This window comes from Astatotilapia calliptera, chromosome 3 (assembly GCF_964374335.1).
Source record: "Astatotilapia calliptera chromosome 3, fAstCal68.1, whole genome shotgun sequence".
Taxonomy (NCBI): domain Eukaryota; kingdom Metazoa; phylum Chordata; class Actinopteri; order Cichliformes; family Cichlidae; genus Astatotilapia; species Astatotilapia calliptera.
In genome coordinates, this window is record NC_137424.1 from 15,221,263 (window position 1) to 15,237,508 (window position 16,246).

A 16,246-nucleotide genomic window follows, 5' to 3' on the forward strand; every position below is an offset into this window, starting at 1 on the left:
TTGTGTTCAAGTTATTTCGATCATGTAAACATCAACAAAACACGTGAAGCCACACAGAGTTTGTATGTCGAGGTGGGTAGGAGGGTTTGGGGAGGGGTCAGAGGGAAGAGGTCTCTCAGTCTGGACAATCCACATTGATGGCATTGCATCTTTCAGCGTGTTTGTGGGTCAATTTGGATGCTCCAGGTGTGAGAGCAGCCACTCAGCCTCTACTGCAGATGTGTGTCACAAGTTCATCTAGTAGTAGGCTATGGCACTTGGCCACAGGTGGCAGCAGTGGACTGGTATTAAAACCCGATTCTTTGATCCCCATGATAGAACAGAGAAAACCCGACTCATAGTGGTCAAAACATTTATAATTCTTTATTCAATCATCTTCCGGAAGAGATCAGATGGGCCCAATGGCAGTTGTAGGATCTCTAACATTAGAAGCTAAAAATGTGTCTCATATAGGTGTTATTTTGGTACTTTACACGTCACACAGTTTCAACAACTCCTTATATGGTACAAGTTTGTTTTTTCTATCTGGCTTCCTGTATTTATTAATATGCTTGTGTATTTCTACACTAACTTCCTGTTTTTCAGTCTGGCTGAGCACTTAGTTTGTGAGTCAAAAGTGGCCTTGCTTTACAAACCTTCATTATTAAAGTACATAAAACTATATAATCAGAAAATAAGCACTAAGAATATATTAATTACATGACAGTTCTTCCCTTTTCGTGTTTCCTAAGAAACACGACATAATTCCTAATTTATCCCATTAAGTTTACCTGCATGTTAAAAGGCTAAAATATAACAAAAGAGATTATGCTAAACAAAATGAAACCTTTCAATTGCCCAACCCTATCTGTCCCCTCAACGGGTTTTATGTTTTCAATGTTTCATTATTATTTTGTCATAATTACTTCTATCCACAACAAATAAATAAAGCTCTAAGACAGCACCTGTGAAATGTGAAATGTCCTAAATCTACTTCCTACACCCCCTTTTTTACCCAGAATCCCAATTTAAACCCACTTCTGACTTCCCTCAGTGCTCACTGTAAACTGCAGATACAATCAGTTATATATATATATATATATATATATATATATATATATATATATATACATATATATATATATATATATACATATATATATATATATATATATATATATATATATATATATATAAAAAACCCAGCACGCCCCTGCGGGCGGTTTATCCTTCAAGCTCGGGTCCTCTACCAGAGGCCTGGGAGCTTGAGGGTCCTGCGCACATATACATATATATATAAATATATATATATATATATATATATATATATATATATATATATATATAAGAAAAATCACCTTTGTGAATGGTATACCGGAGTCTCTGAGTGACGATGTCCTTTTACCTCCGGATAAGAACGATGTGATGAATACTGCGTCTGACAGCATAGAAGTTCAAAATGTGTTCACACAATACGTTCATCATAGGAACTTGAGCTGCATGTATTTAGTTCAGAATTTGTTTATGCAACAATTTCGTTGAACACTAATTATTTAACTCTGTTTAACAACCCCAGAGATAAATATCAAATTTCAGTTTTAGGTAGACAGATGTTTCCAGGTAATACAAAATACTTCTTAGAAGCTTTTAATGATGCCACATCCACCCCATACGGGTATCTTCTAATCGATTATAAATCTAAGACGCCTGACTATTTAAGACTCAGAACCAATTTGTTGTCAGATCGTCAAGTTGTTTATATCCCCAAAAAACGGCTAAAGCGGTAAAAAGGATGTCGTATTCACGGATGCAGAGAAACATTGCACTGTTGGAGTTGTTGTATAAATCCCCACCCAGCGTACGGAGGAATATTATTTGTAATGCAAGCATGGATTTTATTAATGCTCTGTGTGAGATATCGCTCAATGTTTTGAAAGGTGTTATCCCGCTGGCTGATCAACAGTACTGTTAGGGAAAATATTCTAAAACACTTCTTCAGTAAAGACTGACTGATCAAAATGACTGATCAACAGTACAGACAGCTAAAAAAGAAGTGCAGTGGGAGGGGTCTTAGAAGGATTGGGTTTATACACATACAAGCCGTTGCCATCCTGCTTAGTAGATGTTGGCTTGGTTATGTTGGATATCACATCAGACACTATGCCTGATGCTGCTGTTTTTAGGTGGGGTTTGACTATGCTGACTCCTTTTTTAAACAACGGTACAGCAATTCTAAACAGGCTGCTGAACAAACCTCCCAGACCTGCGCCACATTGCGTGCTGGTCCCAATATAACCATTCAATTCACCACCAGCCTGAAAAACGGTATGTGTTGATTTTGGTCGTCTATCAAATCAATTTCTATGTCATGGATTAAGGATTTCGAGACCTGTGTGCAGTGTGGGCTGTCAAATTGAAGAATGGCTCCCCGACGGTCATCGTCTGTTATATTTATTGCTCTTAATAGCCGCGCATGGGCGTCACCCACAAGCTGGTAATCAACGATATCTGCATAAATAAAAATGTTCTATTTTCCGCCGTATACGTCTGCAGGATGTGATGCGTATGTGTTTTTATAATGAAGTACAAACGGGTCTTCTGATTTGAATCCTAAGATTCCTGCCAGTCTCCCTCTAAATGTGAGAACTGTGCCCCTATAGGGCCCATAACACTAACATGGTTACTAACTTCACTGTATTGTGTTTTAATGTCGGTGTTATGTTTTAATGTTTTATTATCTGCGCCACAGATGCATAATGCCCCACAGACAGCTCAATCACGGTTATGGACAATGCTCCATTTGTGACTGGATCATAAATTTCCACTCGCGAATCTGATTGTGGAAAAGACAACCATAGTCTTGGGTATTGAAATTCTATAACACCGACCTCATACGGTTCATTTAAAACAATAGGTGTTATAACCTCAGGATAAAAATGCTCGGAAACTCAAGTGCCAAGTGCCTCTTTTTTTCTGCCAAGTATTTTCTCTATTTGAAACCTTTTGTTTTTGTCAATAGTCACCTGCTGTGTATTCATAAATTACACCTTTCACTGCAGCTCCTGTGAGATCCTCCAGTTTGTATACGGGAGGGTCTCTTCCTAAACGCTCCTTTATGGTAAAGTACTCGTCTGTGTAGGTCTGATGGTAACCCTTTCAGAATATGCCTCGTAGTTTAGATATTCTCTCTGTATCGCCCACATTAAATTTAAAAGTCACCGGTTTTTGGGGTTTCATTTTGTACAGGGTGTTAAAGACTGCTTTCTCATTATCTTTGCACACCTCGGTGGGGTCATTTTGATAGAGCTGTGATAAGACAGGTTATAGGACTGTACAAGATCTTGGATCACATTAACATATCTTGGCCAGTTAACTGATGTTAAGTATTTCCACATTTTCCCCTTTAAGGTGCGGTTAAAACGCTCTACCACACATGATTTCATTTCACTAAAGGTTGAAAAATGTGTGATGTTATGCTGCTCCATTAGTTTTTTAAATGTTTATTATAAAATTCCTTCCCTAAATCTGTTTGGAGTTTTTCAGGCACACGGCCCTCTCTCAGAATATCACCAAAAGCCTCAGCAACAGCCTGTCCTGTCTTGGTTTCAAGGCACCTAACCCATGCATACTTAGAAAACACATCTATGCATGTCAATAAGTACCTAACATTATCATCATCCGCAGAATATTCACGCATGTCAACCAAATCAGCTTGAAACTGTTTGTCAGTCCCGTTAACCAAAACTCTATTTCTGTATCCTTGCATTTCTGTATCCTTGCATTTCTGTGTCCTCTATCCTTGCAGGTTTATGAAGAGTATATGTGTCATCTCCTTTTAAAAACGCTCCACGTCAGGTAATGACGGCTTTAAGCCTGTTGCCTCACTGACAGCGATACGGAGCTTCTTTACACTTCCTAAACCCCCTGGGTGTGCAGGGTTGGGATATATTTTTCTCAGCGTGTTTTCCATAATCACTTTGACCAAACACAAATACAAATGACCAGAAAAAAGTGTTAGCATACGTTTTTATTTCATTTTCTGTGTAGTGCACAGTAAGGTTTTTATAACAGATGTGCATTAAATCTTGTGTCTCCCAGACCAGTAGTTTCCAATCATGTGGAGCAGCGCTGATTTAACTCCGCGGGTGTGATGATTGGTATTTAGCAGGTATCCGACATTCTCATCAGTGGTGCAAACAATGTGCGGCACTGATCTCAGTTCACACAGAAGACGCTCTGCAGTGCTGATGATTTGTGCTTCAGCCTCACTGACACTGTATGAGCAAACAAACAGACGGATGGCCGGGATGAATCGGGGCATCCGGAGCTTTTCCATCACCTCATCATAGCAGGTCTCGAAGAAAAACACAGGCAGCTCAAACAGGCAACTGTGTTGTAACTGGCTGGGGTGACCGGATTGGCATCCATAACATATCTCCTGCACATACTCATTCAGTGCCATCGGCAGCAGGTGGAAGGTTGCGAGTTTAATGTTGAGTTCCGTTTCCTCAGACGGGTGTGATCCTGCAGAGTCCTGTGAGCATCCTGGAGAGGGGGGCGGAGTCGGTGGGGTCTGGATTAGCAGTGCTGGAGGGGGAGACTCTGAGCGGTCCACAATATGGCAGATGTTGTCTGTAAAAGAAATCCACGCATTGCATTTTTTTTTTAAATATCGGGTTTAATGCCAACGTCTCTCACACAGAGACAACCTACCTTTTGTTTTTTGTTTTTTTTTTCTGTCCTCAAGGTTTTTGATGATTTTTGGCCTGAACATGGCAGAAGGTAAACCAATCTTCGGGCCATGTGCGAGCTGATCATATACAAGACGCTTCCTAATATTCTCATAAGAAGAGTTGACCTTGTCTCTCTTGATAGTCTTATCGACCTCATTAAACACCCGCTGCAGTGCTCTCCAGTCTGACCACTGAATAAAAAACAAATCCTTAACCCTTTAAGACCTACCATAGAACCAAGTTCGCCAGAGCTTATATTATATTTTTACATGCTGTGGAGCCATTTTTGGGAGCATTTCAAGTTGCTATACATCAATACAACCATTATAGCCCAAACTTTAATAATATGTCTGCATTAGGTGCATAGTAATTACATAAATTGCAAAAAAGTGCAATAAACTACAAAAAAATTGAAAATCGTTTTTGTTTTTTTAACATATATTTCTAGTTAGAGAAATTTAAGAGGCTTATCCCTCAAAACTGTAAATACAAAAAAGTTACACAAACTAGTTTCCCACCACAGGAAATTTATTTTGAGTGTCTTCATAGTTTTATTTTTGAAATACACCAATTTTTATATACTGCAGGAAAAACGAAAATAAATATTATAGTGCAAATTTGCAAAATAACAGCATATGCATCAAAATAAACTATTTCCAGCAGTGCAATATGAGTCCTAAGCATCCCAGAAACGACACAGAAAGTCATAAACTCAAACATAACTTTTTAAAACACATAACAAGTAAAACACAAGCTCATAAGGGCCCGATCGTAAAAAACTACATTTCCGCAAAATGACGTCACTTCCGGTTTCGGGCAGGTCATGCGGTCATGTGATAGTTCGCGCTGATGGACGTAGGAAGTGTTACAAACAGCTGATGGATCGGCGAAGCGTGTTTCTGGAATATCATGTTTTTGTTGCTGCAAGTGATTTTTATGCAGTTTTTGCAAAGCTATATGTGGAAGGAAACCGTGACCTAGGACAAGCTGATGGCATAAGATGTAAGTACAACTCCTCCAGTTTCATATGCAAAAAAAATTATTGTGCTAGCTTAAGTGGTTGCAGAGCTACCGGGATTTAAAAATAGTTATGCAAAACAGAGCGTGCCCGCTCCGATCGGCTGTAAAGGGTTAAACCATGATAAACGTTCTTCAAGGGTGAGGGGGTATGGGTTCAACCTCCAGCTTTCAAGGCCCCAGAGTGAAACCTCTGTAACGTTGAGGTTTCACCCGGTGCAATTATGGCTCTTGTAACTGTTGTGATATTTTGATACCATGGTAGCATTTACAGGATATTGTTTTATAGTGATATTATACAGGAAAACTGTTACTCAATAAGGCCCATTTACTAGTTGTTTTTCTCTTTCTCTGTAACCTAAGAATTAATGTGTAAGAATCACAGGCTGGTACCTCAAGGTTGAAAACACCACAGAGATCACTTCCTTACTCCCATCCTCCCTTCCTTATCTCTTAGAAAGGAGCTTGTTAAAGGCCAGGTGGTTCGTTTCAGAATTCACTAATGAAAGAACTCTGTATTCTGTGTCTAGGAGTGTATTTTGCTGGGATGATCATAAATTGTAGCTGAACTGATAAACTATACAAAGGATACTTCTTTGCTCACAAGGCAGGAAGACGTTCCCTTATTTGGTCTGTACCGGTTTGAACTGAGAATCTGTTGACAGACGAACCTTTTTCCTCTATATATACTGTTGTCTGATGAATAAACCTTTGAGTTGGTTTTGGGAAAGCAACCTGTACAGTCTCTGTGTCGTTTTGTTCTCCCAGCTGCTCCCGACGTCGTAACTAACACGCTGAATGGCATATTTGACTGTTACTTGAGAATATTTCTTTGAGTTCTATAGGTTATGGACAATCTCTGCTGATAGGTGCTCACGCCTCGAAGGAAACCCGATCCACAGACGGAGATTTCTTTCAGTAACCATAAATGGTAAGCTGCTCTTTTGTCACACACTACATACACAATATATGTGTTTTAGTGCAAATTGTACATTGCTACATTGTTTTGAATTACCCTCGGCCCGCAGTATATGTGGGCACCTGTCAAAGGTCATTTGGATTTACCAGACCGCTTTGAAAACAACATGAAACAAATGAATGTCTTTGTTGAGCCATGACTGGATTTATCCTAATCCTTCCTAAAGGCCGTTATAACCTTACACTGCCAGTGGTGAGCTGCACCAGCTGTGACCTAATGTGGTCCCCCTCAGTTAAGGACTTCCAGGGTGGTGGATATTGGCCTGGCACCTTAAATTTATGCACCCTGTTTTCAATGGATGTCTTTCAGTCTTTCTATGACATTAAGGTCATAAGTAGTTTACTGACAATTATTTAACATTTGAAATGAAAAGATCCATCAGTCCATTCACATATATACTGTTCAGAGAAGGAATGTAGTTTAGAGCAAAGTGTAGTAGTGTGAAGTGGCTAAACACACTCACCAATTGTTCTAAAATAAACAATTTATCAAAACATTAACAGTCTTTCACACATACATACGGTTTATACACTATTTTAAAAAGAAGGGGTTGAAGACCTGATTGATTACAAAAAGTCTATTAAAATGTTCTGGGTAACCACAGAAATCTTAGTCAGTTATGTCTGAGAGAGAATGTTTATGACAGAAGTAATGCCAAAATCTCAACAAACCAAAGTTACATACATGCTAAAGAGAAAGATCAAACTGTGCTGAAATTAGGAAGTGGGCAATATAGGGCTTCCCCAGTGAAATAACTGATCTGAAATAATTGAGGCACAAATTAATAAATGACATACTAGTAATCCACAGAAGGGGAGGCCTCTGGGAAAATGTAGAAAATCAATGGGAATTTCTACAGTAGCACGAGTTACCAGTCCTGGTATTGGTTATGTTGAAGTGATGGGTTTTATAATTTATTTTTGGTCCACTGAAGGGATTGTTTTGTAACCCCAATATTGATATTTTGTAAATAAAAAATATGACCTCAATTAAACCTTTAAATTCCCTGCACTTGTCATAGATATCTACATGATGTCCAACAAATATACATCAAGTCCAAGGTTCTAATGTTGAACGCCATATTGATGTCCAGCTTAAATCATGGTTGGACCTCCAAATTGTTGGAAAAGTTCAAATGCAGTACAGACCTCCAGAATTGGTCATGGACCAACAGAACCAATATAGACACGATCTGTACATCTATCTGACTTTCTTTGTTTAGTTGGTAGCTAACTGAATTGTCTTACTTTTTTTTTATAGATGAAAGAAAATGTCCCTGAAACATACAGTATGAAACAATGAGTGTCAGGTTTATATTTATAGTCTACATCACATTTAAGTGGTACCCATATGTCAATTTGTTTGAGCCTAAAACACAGACTACTCCATGACCCGAATGATTGTTTAATCCTTCCCATCAATACCTCTCAGTTCCACATCTCTAACTCATGTTATTCTCCATGCAGCTCTAACAGCAGTGGTCCAAACACAGCAGACTGTGCTGGCAGCAGTGGGAGAAGATGCTGAATTCAGCTGTCAGCTCTTGGACACTAAAGACGTCCTTCAGGTCACATGGCAGAAAATCTCACGTGATGTGGAGACAAATGTTGCCACCTACAGCAAGTACTATGGTCAGAGAGTGAATGATGGCTTTAACGATAAAGTCAAGTTTAAATACACTGGACTACAGAACTGCTCCATAGTCATCAGGAATGTGACGGAGCAGGATGAAGGATGCTATCACTGTCTGTTTAACACTTATCCTGAAGGCTCCTTCACTGGTAGAACCTGCTTCCAAGTCTATGGTAAGAACTTTTGCATTAATGTGTTTAAATGTGCTAGAAACTGATTTCCTTTCAACAACATATTCCTTGCAATATCTCCTGATCCTTCACAGAGCTGCATGAACCTGTTGTTGATGTCAGAGAGTCAAACTCTGCTGAAGAGTGGGTTGTTTCCTGTTCAGCCACTGGTCGACCTGCTCCCACTGTAACACTCTCACAACAACACCTCAGCTTCTCACAGTACAACACTGTCAGTGTGTCCAACACCAACGCTACATTCACTGTCACCACTACAGCTGTGCTCTCAGGTTCACGTAAACACAGCACACAGGTGGGATGTGCAGCACGAGTGCTCTCTGCTCCTCACAGAGAGGTGATGGAGACGATTCCTGAGGTCCAGCAGACGTCAGATTATCAGTGATGGTGAGAAACTGAGATGCAATAACAATGCATTGTGCTAGTATGCATTTTCTCTTTGATCAATAATTGATGTATTCATTTTGATCAGTGTCACATTTTTCCTGCTTTTTCAAGTTTCCTCCTGGATCATTGTATTAGCTGCAGTATTGGTGATGATGGTCTTTGTCAGTGTTGCTGCTCTGCAGTAGGCTACTCTTTAAAGAAAAAGACCAGATAACTTTCATTTTTCATTTCTTGTCATTTTTTTCTACACCAAAATCTATCCAATAATATCTGCATAACATTTTCTACTTGTGATTTAGTTATTAATTCTTTGCTTCATGATTCAATCGGTCTTTGTCTAGTATTAAATTTTATGTTTCCCATTTAATCCCACTGGCTTTAAAGTGTTTCACCAGATTTTTACGAAGTATTTCCAGTCTTTTGTTGTCTCTGTCCCAAATGTTCTGAAATGTGTTGCATGTATTAAAAGAAGTTGGACCAAAAAATGTACTATGTACTTATAAACTTACATTTATGAAAGCTGAACAAACATTGATGTACTTGACTTTTGTAACAGTGAAAAGGCGATCTGTTTTTATTGATAAATATATATGTTTGCATTACTGTTATTTAGATTGCCATGTTAGAACGTAGCAAACAACATTGTTTGTTCCTCTATGGTTTCTTTATTTTTACAAATCTAAATGTTTTTGGTCAAAAGATTAATAATTTCATATTGAGGTCAGATGGTCAGCAGTTTTGATGTTTTTGCAGAGATTTTATTTTTTGCAAAATAGCACAAGTAAACATTAAAAGTAGTTCCTAAATCAAGGCATTTATTATTAAGGCGGCCATTATTATGGCCCTGTGTGGAAAAAGTGATTGCCCCCTAAACCTAATAACTGGTTGGGCCACCCTGAGTAGAAACATCTGCAATAAAGCGTTTGGGATAACTGGCAATGAGTCCTTTACGAGGTGCTGGAAGAATTTCTGCCCACTCATCTTTGCAAAATTGTTGTAATTCAGCCACACTGGAGGGTTTTTGAGTATGAACCACCTTTCCAAGGTCACAGCACCTCAATCAGATTCACGTATGAACTTTGGCTAAGCCATTCCAAAGTCTTTCTTTTGTTTTACTTAAGCTGCTTAGAGGTGGACTTGTTGGTGTGCTTTGGATCAAGTGCACTTCAGCTTGTGGTCGTGAACAGATGGCCAGACATTCTCCTTCAGGATCCCAGAAACTGGATTCTGTTCATCTTGACGTTGCATCTCCAGACTGAGAGATCTCAATTACTTTGTTTCTTATTCGCTTCTGAATTTCCTTGGATTGCGCCATGATGTGTAGTTTTTGAGGATCTTTTGGTCTACTCTACTTTGTCAGACAGGTCCTGTTTAAGTGATTGATTCAGCACAGGTTTGGCAGTAATCGGGCCTGGCTATGACTATGGAAAAATTGTATATTTTCTATTGATAAATGCAAATATTTTATGTCTGTTATGTGCATTGCCGTGTGGAGAATATAAGGAAAACAATTGTGTGGTTTACCTTGTTTCTTCCTCTTAGATTTCTTGATTTTTTTTTTAAATTGCAATAACTTTATGTTAATTTCAGTGCACTTTCACATTTCTTTAAATTCAAACTACAGTCCTGTGAATAACTAGAAACACTTCTAGCAGCACAAATGTGAGCTAATTGTTTTCTGCTTGACTTTATCAGTCTCTCATATTGTTGTGGAGGAATGTTGGCCCACTCTTCATTACAACGTTGCTTCAGTTCTTTGAGCTTTGTGGGCATTTATTTAAGCACAGCTCTCTGAATGTCCCAGGTTGAGGTCTGCACTTTGCTTTTCAGCTATTCTGCTGTAGATTTGCTGCTGTGTTTGGGATCATTGTTCGACTGCAAGACCTAAACTTTACCTATTAAACAGTTAACTCTGTATTTTACACTTTATGTGAATATTGTTGCAGATTTCAATTATTAATGTTTTTATAACTTTGTTCTTTCTTATATTTAATATTATACAATATTTATACTTCATGTCTCTGTCTTCTTTTGAACACTCCAGCACAGCATCACTATAACTTTGTCCTCACTGACAATAAAGCTGTTTTATATATTTCATTGCAAATGTTTCAAGCAATTTGTAGCTGTATCTTAAGATATTTTGTTAATAATATAGTATTTTATATTGTTTTTTTCCCCATATTTGAGAAATATTTAACATGTAAAAGTCTGTTTATGTACAATTTGGTGATATTAGCCCTGATTATTGGAGGAACTTGTACATGAAGCAGATTTCTGAGACTTCAGATTTGAAGGTTGTTGTCATATAATCTAAATGATGGCAGATTAACGTTCCCTACCTCTGTCCTACAACCACAGGACTCCTTTGCATTCGACTGATAGAAATTTCAAGCTCAGTGTTAATGAAGATTTCAAAGGCCTTAGTGCAGGGGTAGGGAACGTCTAAAACCTGCAGGGACACCGGCCCTCGAGGCCTGGAGTTCCCTACCGCTGCCTTAGTGTGAAAGGAATGAAGCTGTAGCGCCTCCCAGTGGTTGAAAAGAGGTACACAAGAGGTTAGAAATAAGAGGCTGTAGAAATAACATTACAGAAAAGCAGGACATGCTCAAGCAAAACATTATAGAAAGTCTGTCACGGTTCTGGGTCAGTTTGACCCAGTATTTTGAGTTGTCATGTTTTTGCAGGTTTATTTTAGTTCCATGTGTCATTTTCTGTCTCTCTCTCTATGTCGAGTCTGCGTCTTAGTGTGATGGTTTCTTGTTCCTGTTTTATTGTGAAGGTCTGCGTCTCATGTGAGTGTGTTCAGTTTGACCTCTGTCTCGTCTTGGTGATTATTCCCAGCTGTGTCCACCACCTGTGTGTAATTCCCCTGTGTTTCTCTGTGTATTTAAGTCGTGTCCTCTGTCATTGTAGTTGCTGGTCCGTCTGTGTATCCACCATGTCTCACCCGTGTGGTCTCCCTGCTGTCCATCTCCTCTGCTCGTTCTTGTCCAGGTTTGTGCTCTGTAGTTTAGTTGTTTCCAGTCTAGTTTAGTTTGTGCTCCATTTGCTGTTTGTCCATATTTATTTTTGTGTTCAATAAACCACCTTCACTTCTCCACTACTGCCTGCGATTGGATCCTCATTTATTATTTTCACACGGCTCTCCTCACCCGCCGTGACAGTACGGACCAGCCAGATATGGATCCAGCGGCAGTCACCCCACCTAGGGAGCTTCAGGAGGCCGTTATCGACTCTGCTTCTAAATTGATTTACCAGCTGTTAGAGCATGAGGGAGAAGTGTCTCTTTACACTGTGGAAGCCAGCCTACAACACCTTATTTCCAGTTACCCCTGGTTATTGGACTCACTGCGTCCGCTCGTACAGAATTTTGTTCTTCACGAGCTTCACCTACACCCCCCCCGCCGCTACCGCTCGCCTGCTCATGCAGTGATATCATCAGTGACAAGTCAGGTGATAGAGGCTAATGCAAAATGGTGTTTCAGTGAGGCAGAATTTATTATGACAATACATTTTTTTTTTTAAAATACTCAGTATGAATTAAACAGGTTAAAGGTCAATGCTCTGTTGTAATATAAAGACAAAATGATTGACAGCAGCCCAGCAATATCAGTAAAATGCAAATTAGCCACATGGTGCAATGTAAGGAGCTCTGTGATTGGTTAGGAAAGGACAGACTGGCCACCTCGATTTTTTCTTCACTGCACATTGATCCATAGCTTTGCTCTGTAAAGGCTAACAAAGTGCTTTTGCTTTACAAAGACATTCAGCGTCGGTATTCACTCTTTTAAAATGCCACTGAACACTGGAGTGAAATGGAGCCCTGATCCTCAGAGTTTTATTGTTGCTAACATTTCTTATAGATGGCACAGATAGTGCCCCACTGCAGTAATCACTCATGTCTAGATATTCCTGTTAAAAAGGAGTTTTTCCTCCCCACTGTAACATGGCAAACATAGCAAACGGATAATCCAGCTGAAGCTTCAGACAGCCGTCAGACAGTGAAACACTGCCATCTGCTGGATGCGAATAACAAAGACGCTGCTTTGACGGGTGAGGGAGTTTCAACAAGTCTGCAACGACTCAAGCATCAAACTACAGAACTATTCTAGCGGACATGGTGCTCTAATGACTGCTTCATTAACGCAGGTCAGAAAGGATCAAACATATCAATAAATCATAAAACACAAAACGTCTCTTATTGCCCAGGGCTCAGGAAGTGAGTGTGTTCCTTATAGCCCAACACGTTCTCACTCCCAACTCGTCAAACGTGTGACGCATGGTCAGGCTCCCTCTGCTTCACTTATGGACCATATGGACCACCAGGTAAGACCATTTAAACGGACAGCATTTATAGAATGACTATTAAAAGTCAGCGAGTGTCAGTAATGTTAATGTGGTTATGTTAGTAATACACCGAGTGCTAATATAACAGCTTTAAGATGCATTTGTAGATGTTATTACGTGTTTTACCGTCTTTATGGTGCTAGCTTAAAGTTACGGTGTAAACGTTAGCTTATATTGGAGGAAAGCTGTTACTGTTTAAACGATGTTAGCACAGAAATATTAGCTTCTGTCATGACTGATGAAGTTACTAGTTAATAAAGTTTCCAGTAAAGTGTTTAATCGCAGCCACAGACTGACAGCAAATATCTCGATTAGCTTCAGTGCATCTGTAATAAATATGTGCAAGTTTCAGTGCTTCGTTTAAACTGTATGATACTTATACTGACCCAGGGTCAGTGTAAAATACAATCCTAGCTGTGTGAACAAAGCCTGGCTGCTTTAATCCTGCATGACAAACCTCAGGATGCAGGTTATTATTACTCTTTCCTGCTGGCACACCTGTCACACCTGAGAGTCAGCTAGAAACTCACAGTGACGTGGACATCATGCAAAGACTGCCAGACTCTGTAATACTGCAAATGATCAGTGACTCAGGTTATCACTAAACTTTAAACGGCACCTCTGTGTCTCTGTGTGCTGAACATCTAGGATTGAGTCAGGCTGCATTGACTGTGGGACTTTAATGTGTTAAAAGCAGGTTGAAGACGGCTCAGAAACATTTGAAGATTAAAATTTAGCATTATGGCTGCTGGTGGTTTGTAAAGCCTCTACTCAGCTGTATTTTTGTTACTAATTTATGTTTGTTGTTGTTTAACACAGATTTCAGAAGAGCAAATATGCTTAATAGTTTAACTAGATTTCATTTGTCAGTGTGGGACTGCTGAGTCACCTGAAGAACTCATTTCATTCATTCTCCACATGATGTTCATTTACAGAAATGTTTCACAGGAACTGATTTCTCCCAAAGGGTGAACTAGTGTGTTTCCATAGATTACCTCTGTATGAATGTACTTCTTAAATGAAGGCAAGTGTTTGTCCTTTTTTGTTCCTCAGGTACAGTACGTGATATCAAGGGCAGGCGGTCATCACTGGGGGTAGACAAGAAGCAGACGTACTTCCAAGAGGGAGCTGCAGTGAGGTCAGAGGTCAGAATCTGAAACAGCTCAGGTTTATATTTTAGAGGTTATAAAAAATCAAAATGTATTATTTAAAGAAACCTTTAAATAATAGTCATAATTATGATTATTATAAGAAATATCAAACATTTAAGTGGATTTTCTGTTACACATATCGTGTTAGCCCTGCAATAAACTGGCAGCCTGTCTTTGTCCTGTATCAGCTGGGATAGGCTTCATCCTCCTGCAACCCTGAATTGGATACATTGTATTCCAATTATGTAATCTGATCATTTACAAACTCAAGGTATCTAATCAAAATGTAAGTGATGCCGTCCTTGACAGACAGGGAGATTTTATTCCTCAAAGACCATCATCCAGTCGAAGTACTAGTTGCCACGTGGTCAGTGTTCTCACAACCATTGATTTTATCTCACAACTTGTTTTCACCAAAGAATTTCAGTAAGTAAATATTCTTCAATCTCTTTTTCCCCCCAGTGTCTGCAGATCAGCATCAGTGTCCACGTGAAGAACCTAGTTATGTTGCCAGTGTCAACCCAACAAAAGGTACTTTACCTTCTTGTATATATTGTGAATCCTTTACTTTTATATTTGTTGTTATAGTTGAGTTAGGCAGGGCTTTTGTGCAGTCCTAAGAAACATACTGCCTAGAGTGTTTTTCACTTTGTGGAAGAGTTTCTTTATTTTTTTTCTGTTAGTGTGTGGAACTGAGGTGCTTCGTCAGGAGCTCCTTCAGTTGTTGGAGGATGGAGAAGAGGACGCAGCCATGACTTGTGAGACGTTGTCTGAGTCAGCTGCTACTCACTGGGCGATCAGAAACATGGTGTCCTTGCTAAAGTGGAAAGAGGCCAGGCCTTGTCTTATAGACAATATGTTAGCTACTCTGGATCCACAGTCACACCGTGTGTGTCAGTGTGGCAAACAAGTAGTTGTGAGGTGTCTGGACTGCCTGCCTCTTCCATTCCTTTGTGCTGACTGTGATATTGCAGTTCACACACGCTTTGTCCTGCACAGCAGAGAGGCAGTAACAGGAGGGTTTTTGCAGCCTTCATCAGAGTTTCACAATCCAATATGTACGGTTTTTAAGTCTTATGCATTTATTGCTATGTACTATGAGTGTGTGCTGTTATTGTATATTTATTGTGTATCATTTAATTTCCAATTCTTTTTATATATATTGTGTGTTTTTAATGTTAGTTCGGCTGTTGCCTGTGCAAAGACCAGACTGTGTGTGACTGCCCAGCAGGTAACGTTGAGGTTTCACCCGGTGCAATTGTGGCTCTTGTAACCATAAATGGTAAGTTGCTCTTTTGTCACACAGTACATACACAATAGATGTGTTTGCAGGTTTTAGTGCAAATTGTACATTGCTACATTGTTTTGAATTACCCTCGGCCCGCAGTATATGTGGGCACCTGTCAAAGGTCATTTGGATTTACCAGACCGCTTTGAAAACAACATGGGAAAAAATGAATGTCTTTGTTGAGCCATGACTGGATTTCTCCTTATCCTTCCTAAAGGCCGTTATAACCTTGCACTGCCAGTGGTGAGCTGCACCAGCTGTGGCCTAATGTGGTCCCCCTCAGTTAAGGACTTCCAGGGTGGTGGATATTGGCCTGGCACCTTAAATTTCTGCACCCTGTTTTCAATGGATGTCTTTCAGTCTTTCTATGACATTAAGAAGCTGCAGCAGGGATGTCACTTAAGGCCTTTGTCAAAGTGCTGGATGAACGAACAGCCCATTTTGGAAGGGTGAGTTTCTAAATTTGTCAAGTTTAAGGAAATTGTGCAAATCAATGTTTATGATGACTGTCCGTGAATATTCTGTTGTTTGTCCTCTACTTA

General features: G+C 39.5%; 1 protein-coding gene across 1 annotated transcript; it reads left to right on the forward strand.

The window, feature by feature from the left end:
- The first annotated feature begins 4,751 nt into the window (after positions 1-4,751).
- On the forward strand, positions 4,752-11,010 carry LOC113035152 (OX-2 membrane glycoprotein-like). The gene is made up of 3 exons (XM_080294942.1): positions 4,752-4,761; positions 8,175-8,513; positions 8,606-11,010. The coding sequence occupies exons 1-3, from the start codon at positions 4,752-4,754 to the stop codon at positions 8,911-8,913; spliced, it is 657 nt and encodes a 218-aa protein (XP_080151068.1). The 3' UTR covers positions 8,914-11,010.
- The last annotated feature ends 5,236 nt before the right edge of the window (positions 11,011-16,246 follow it).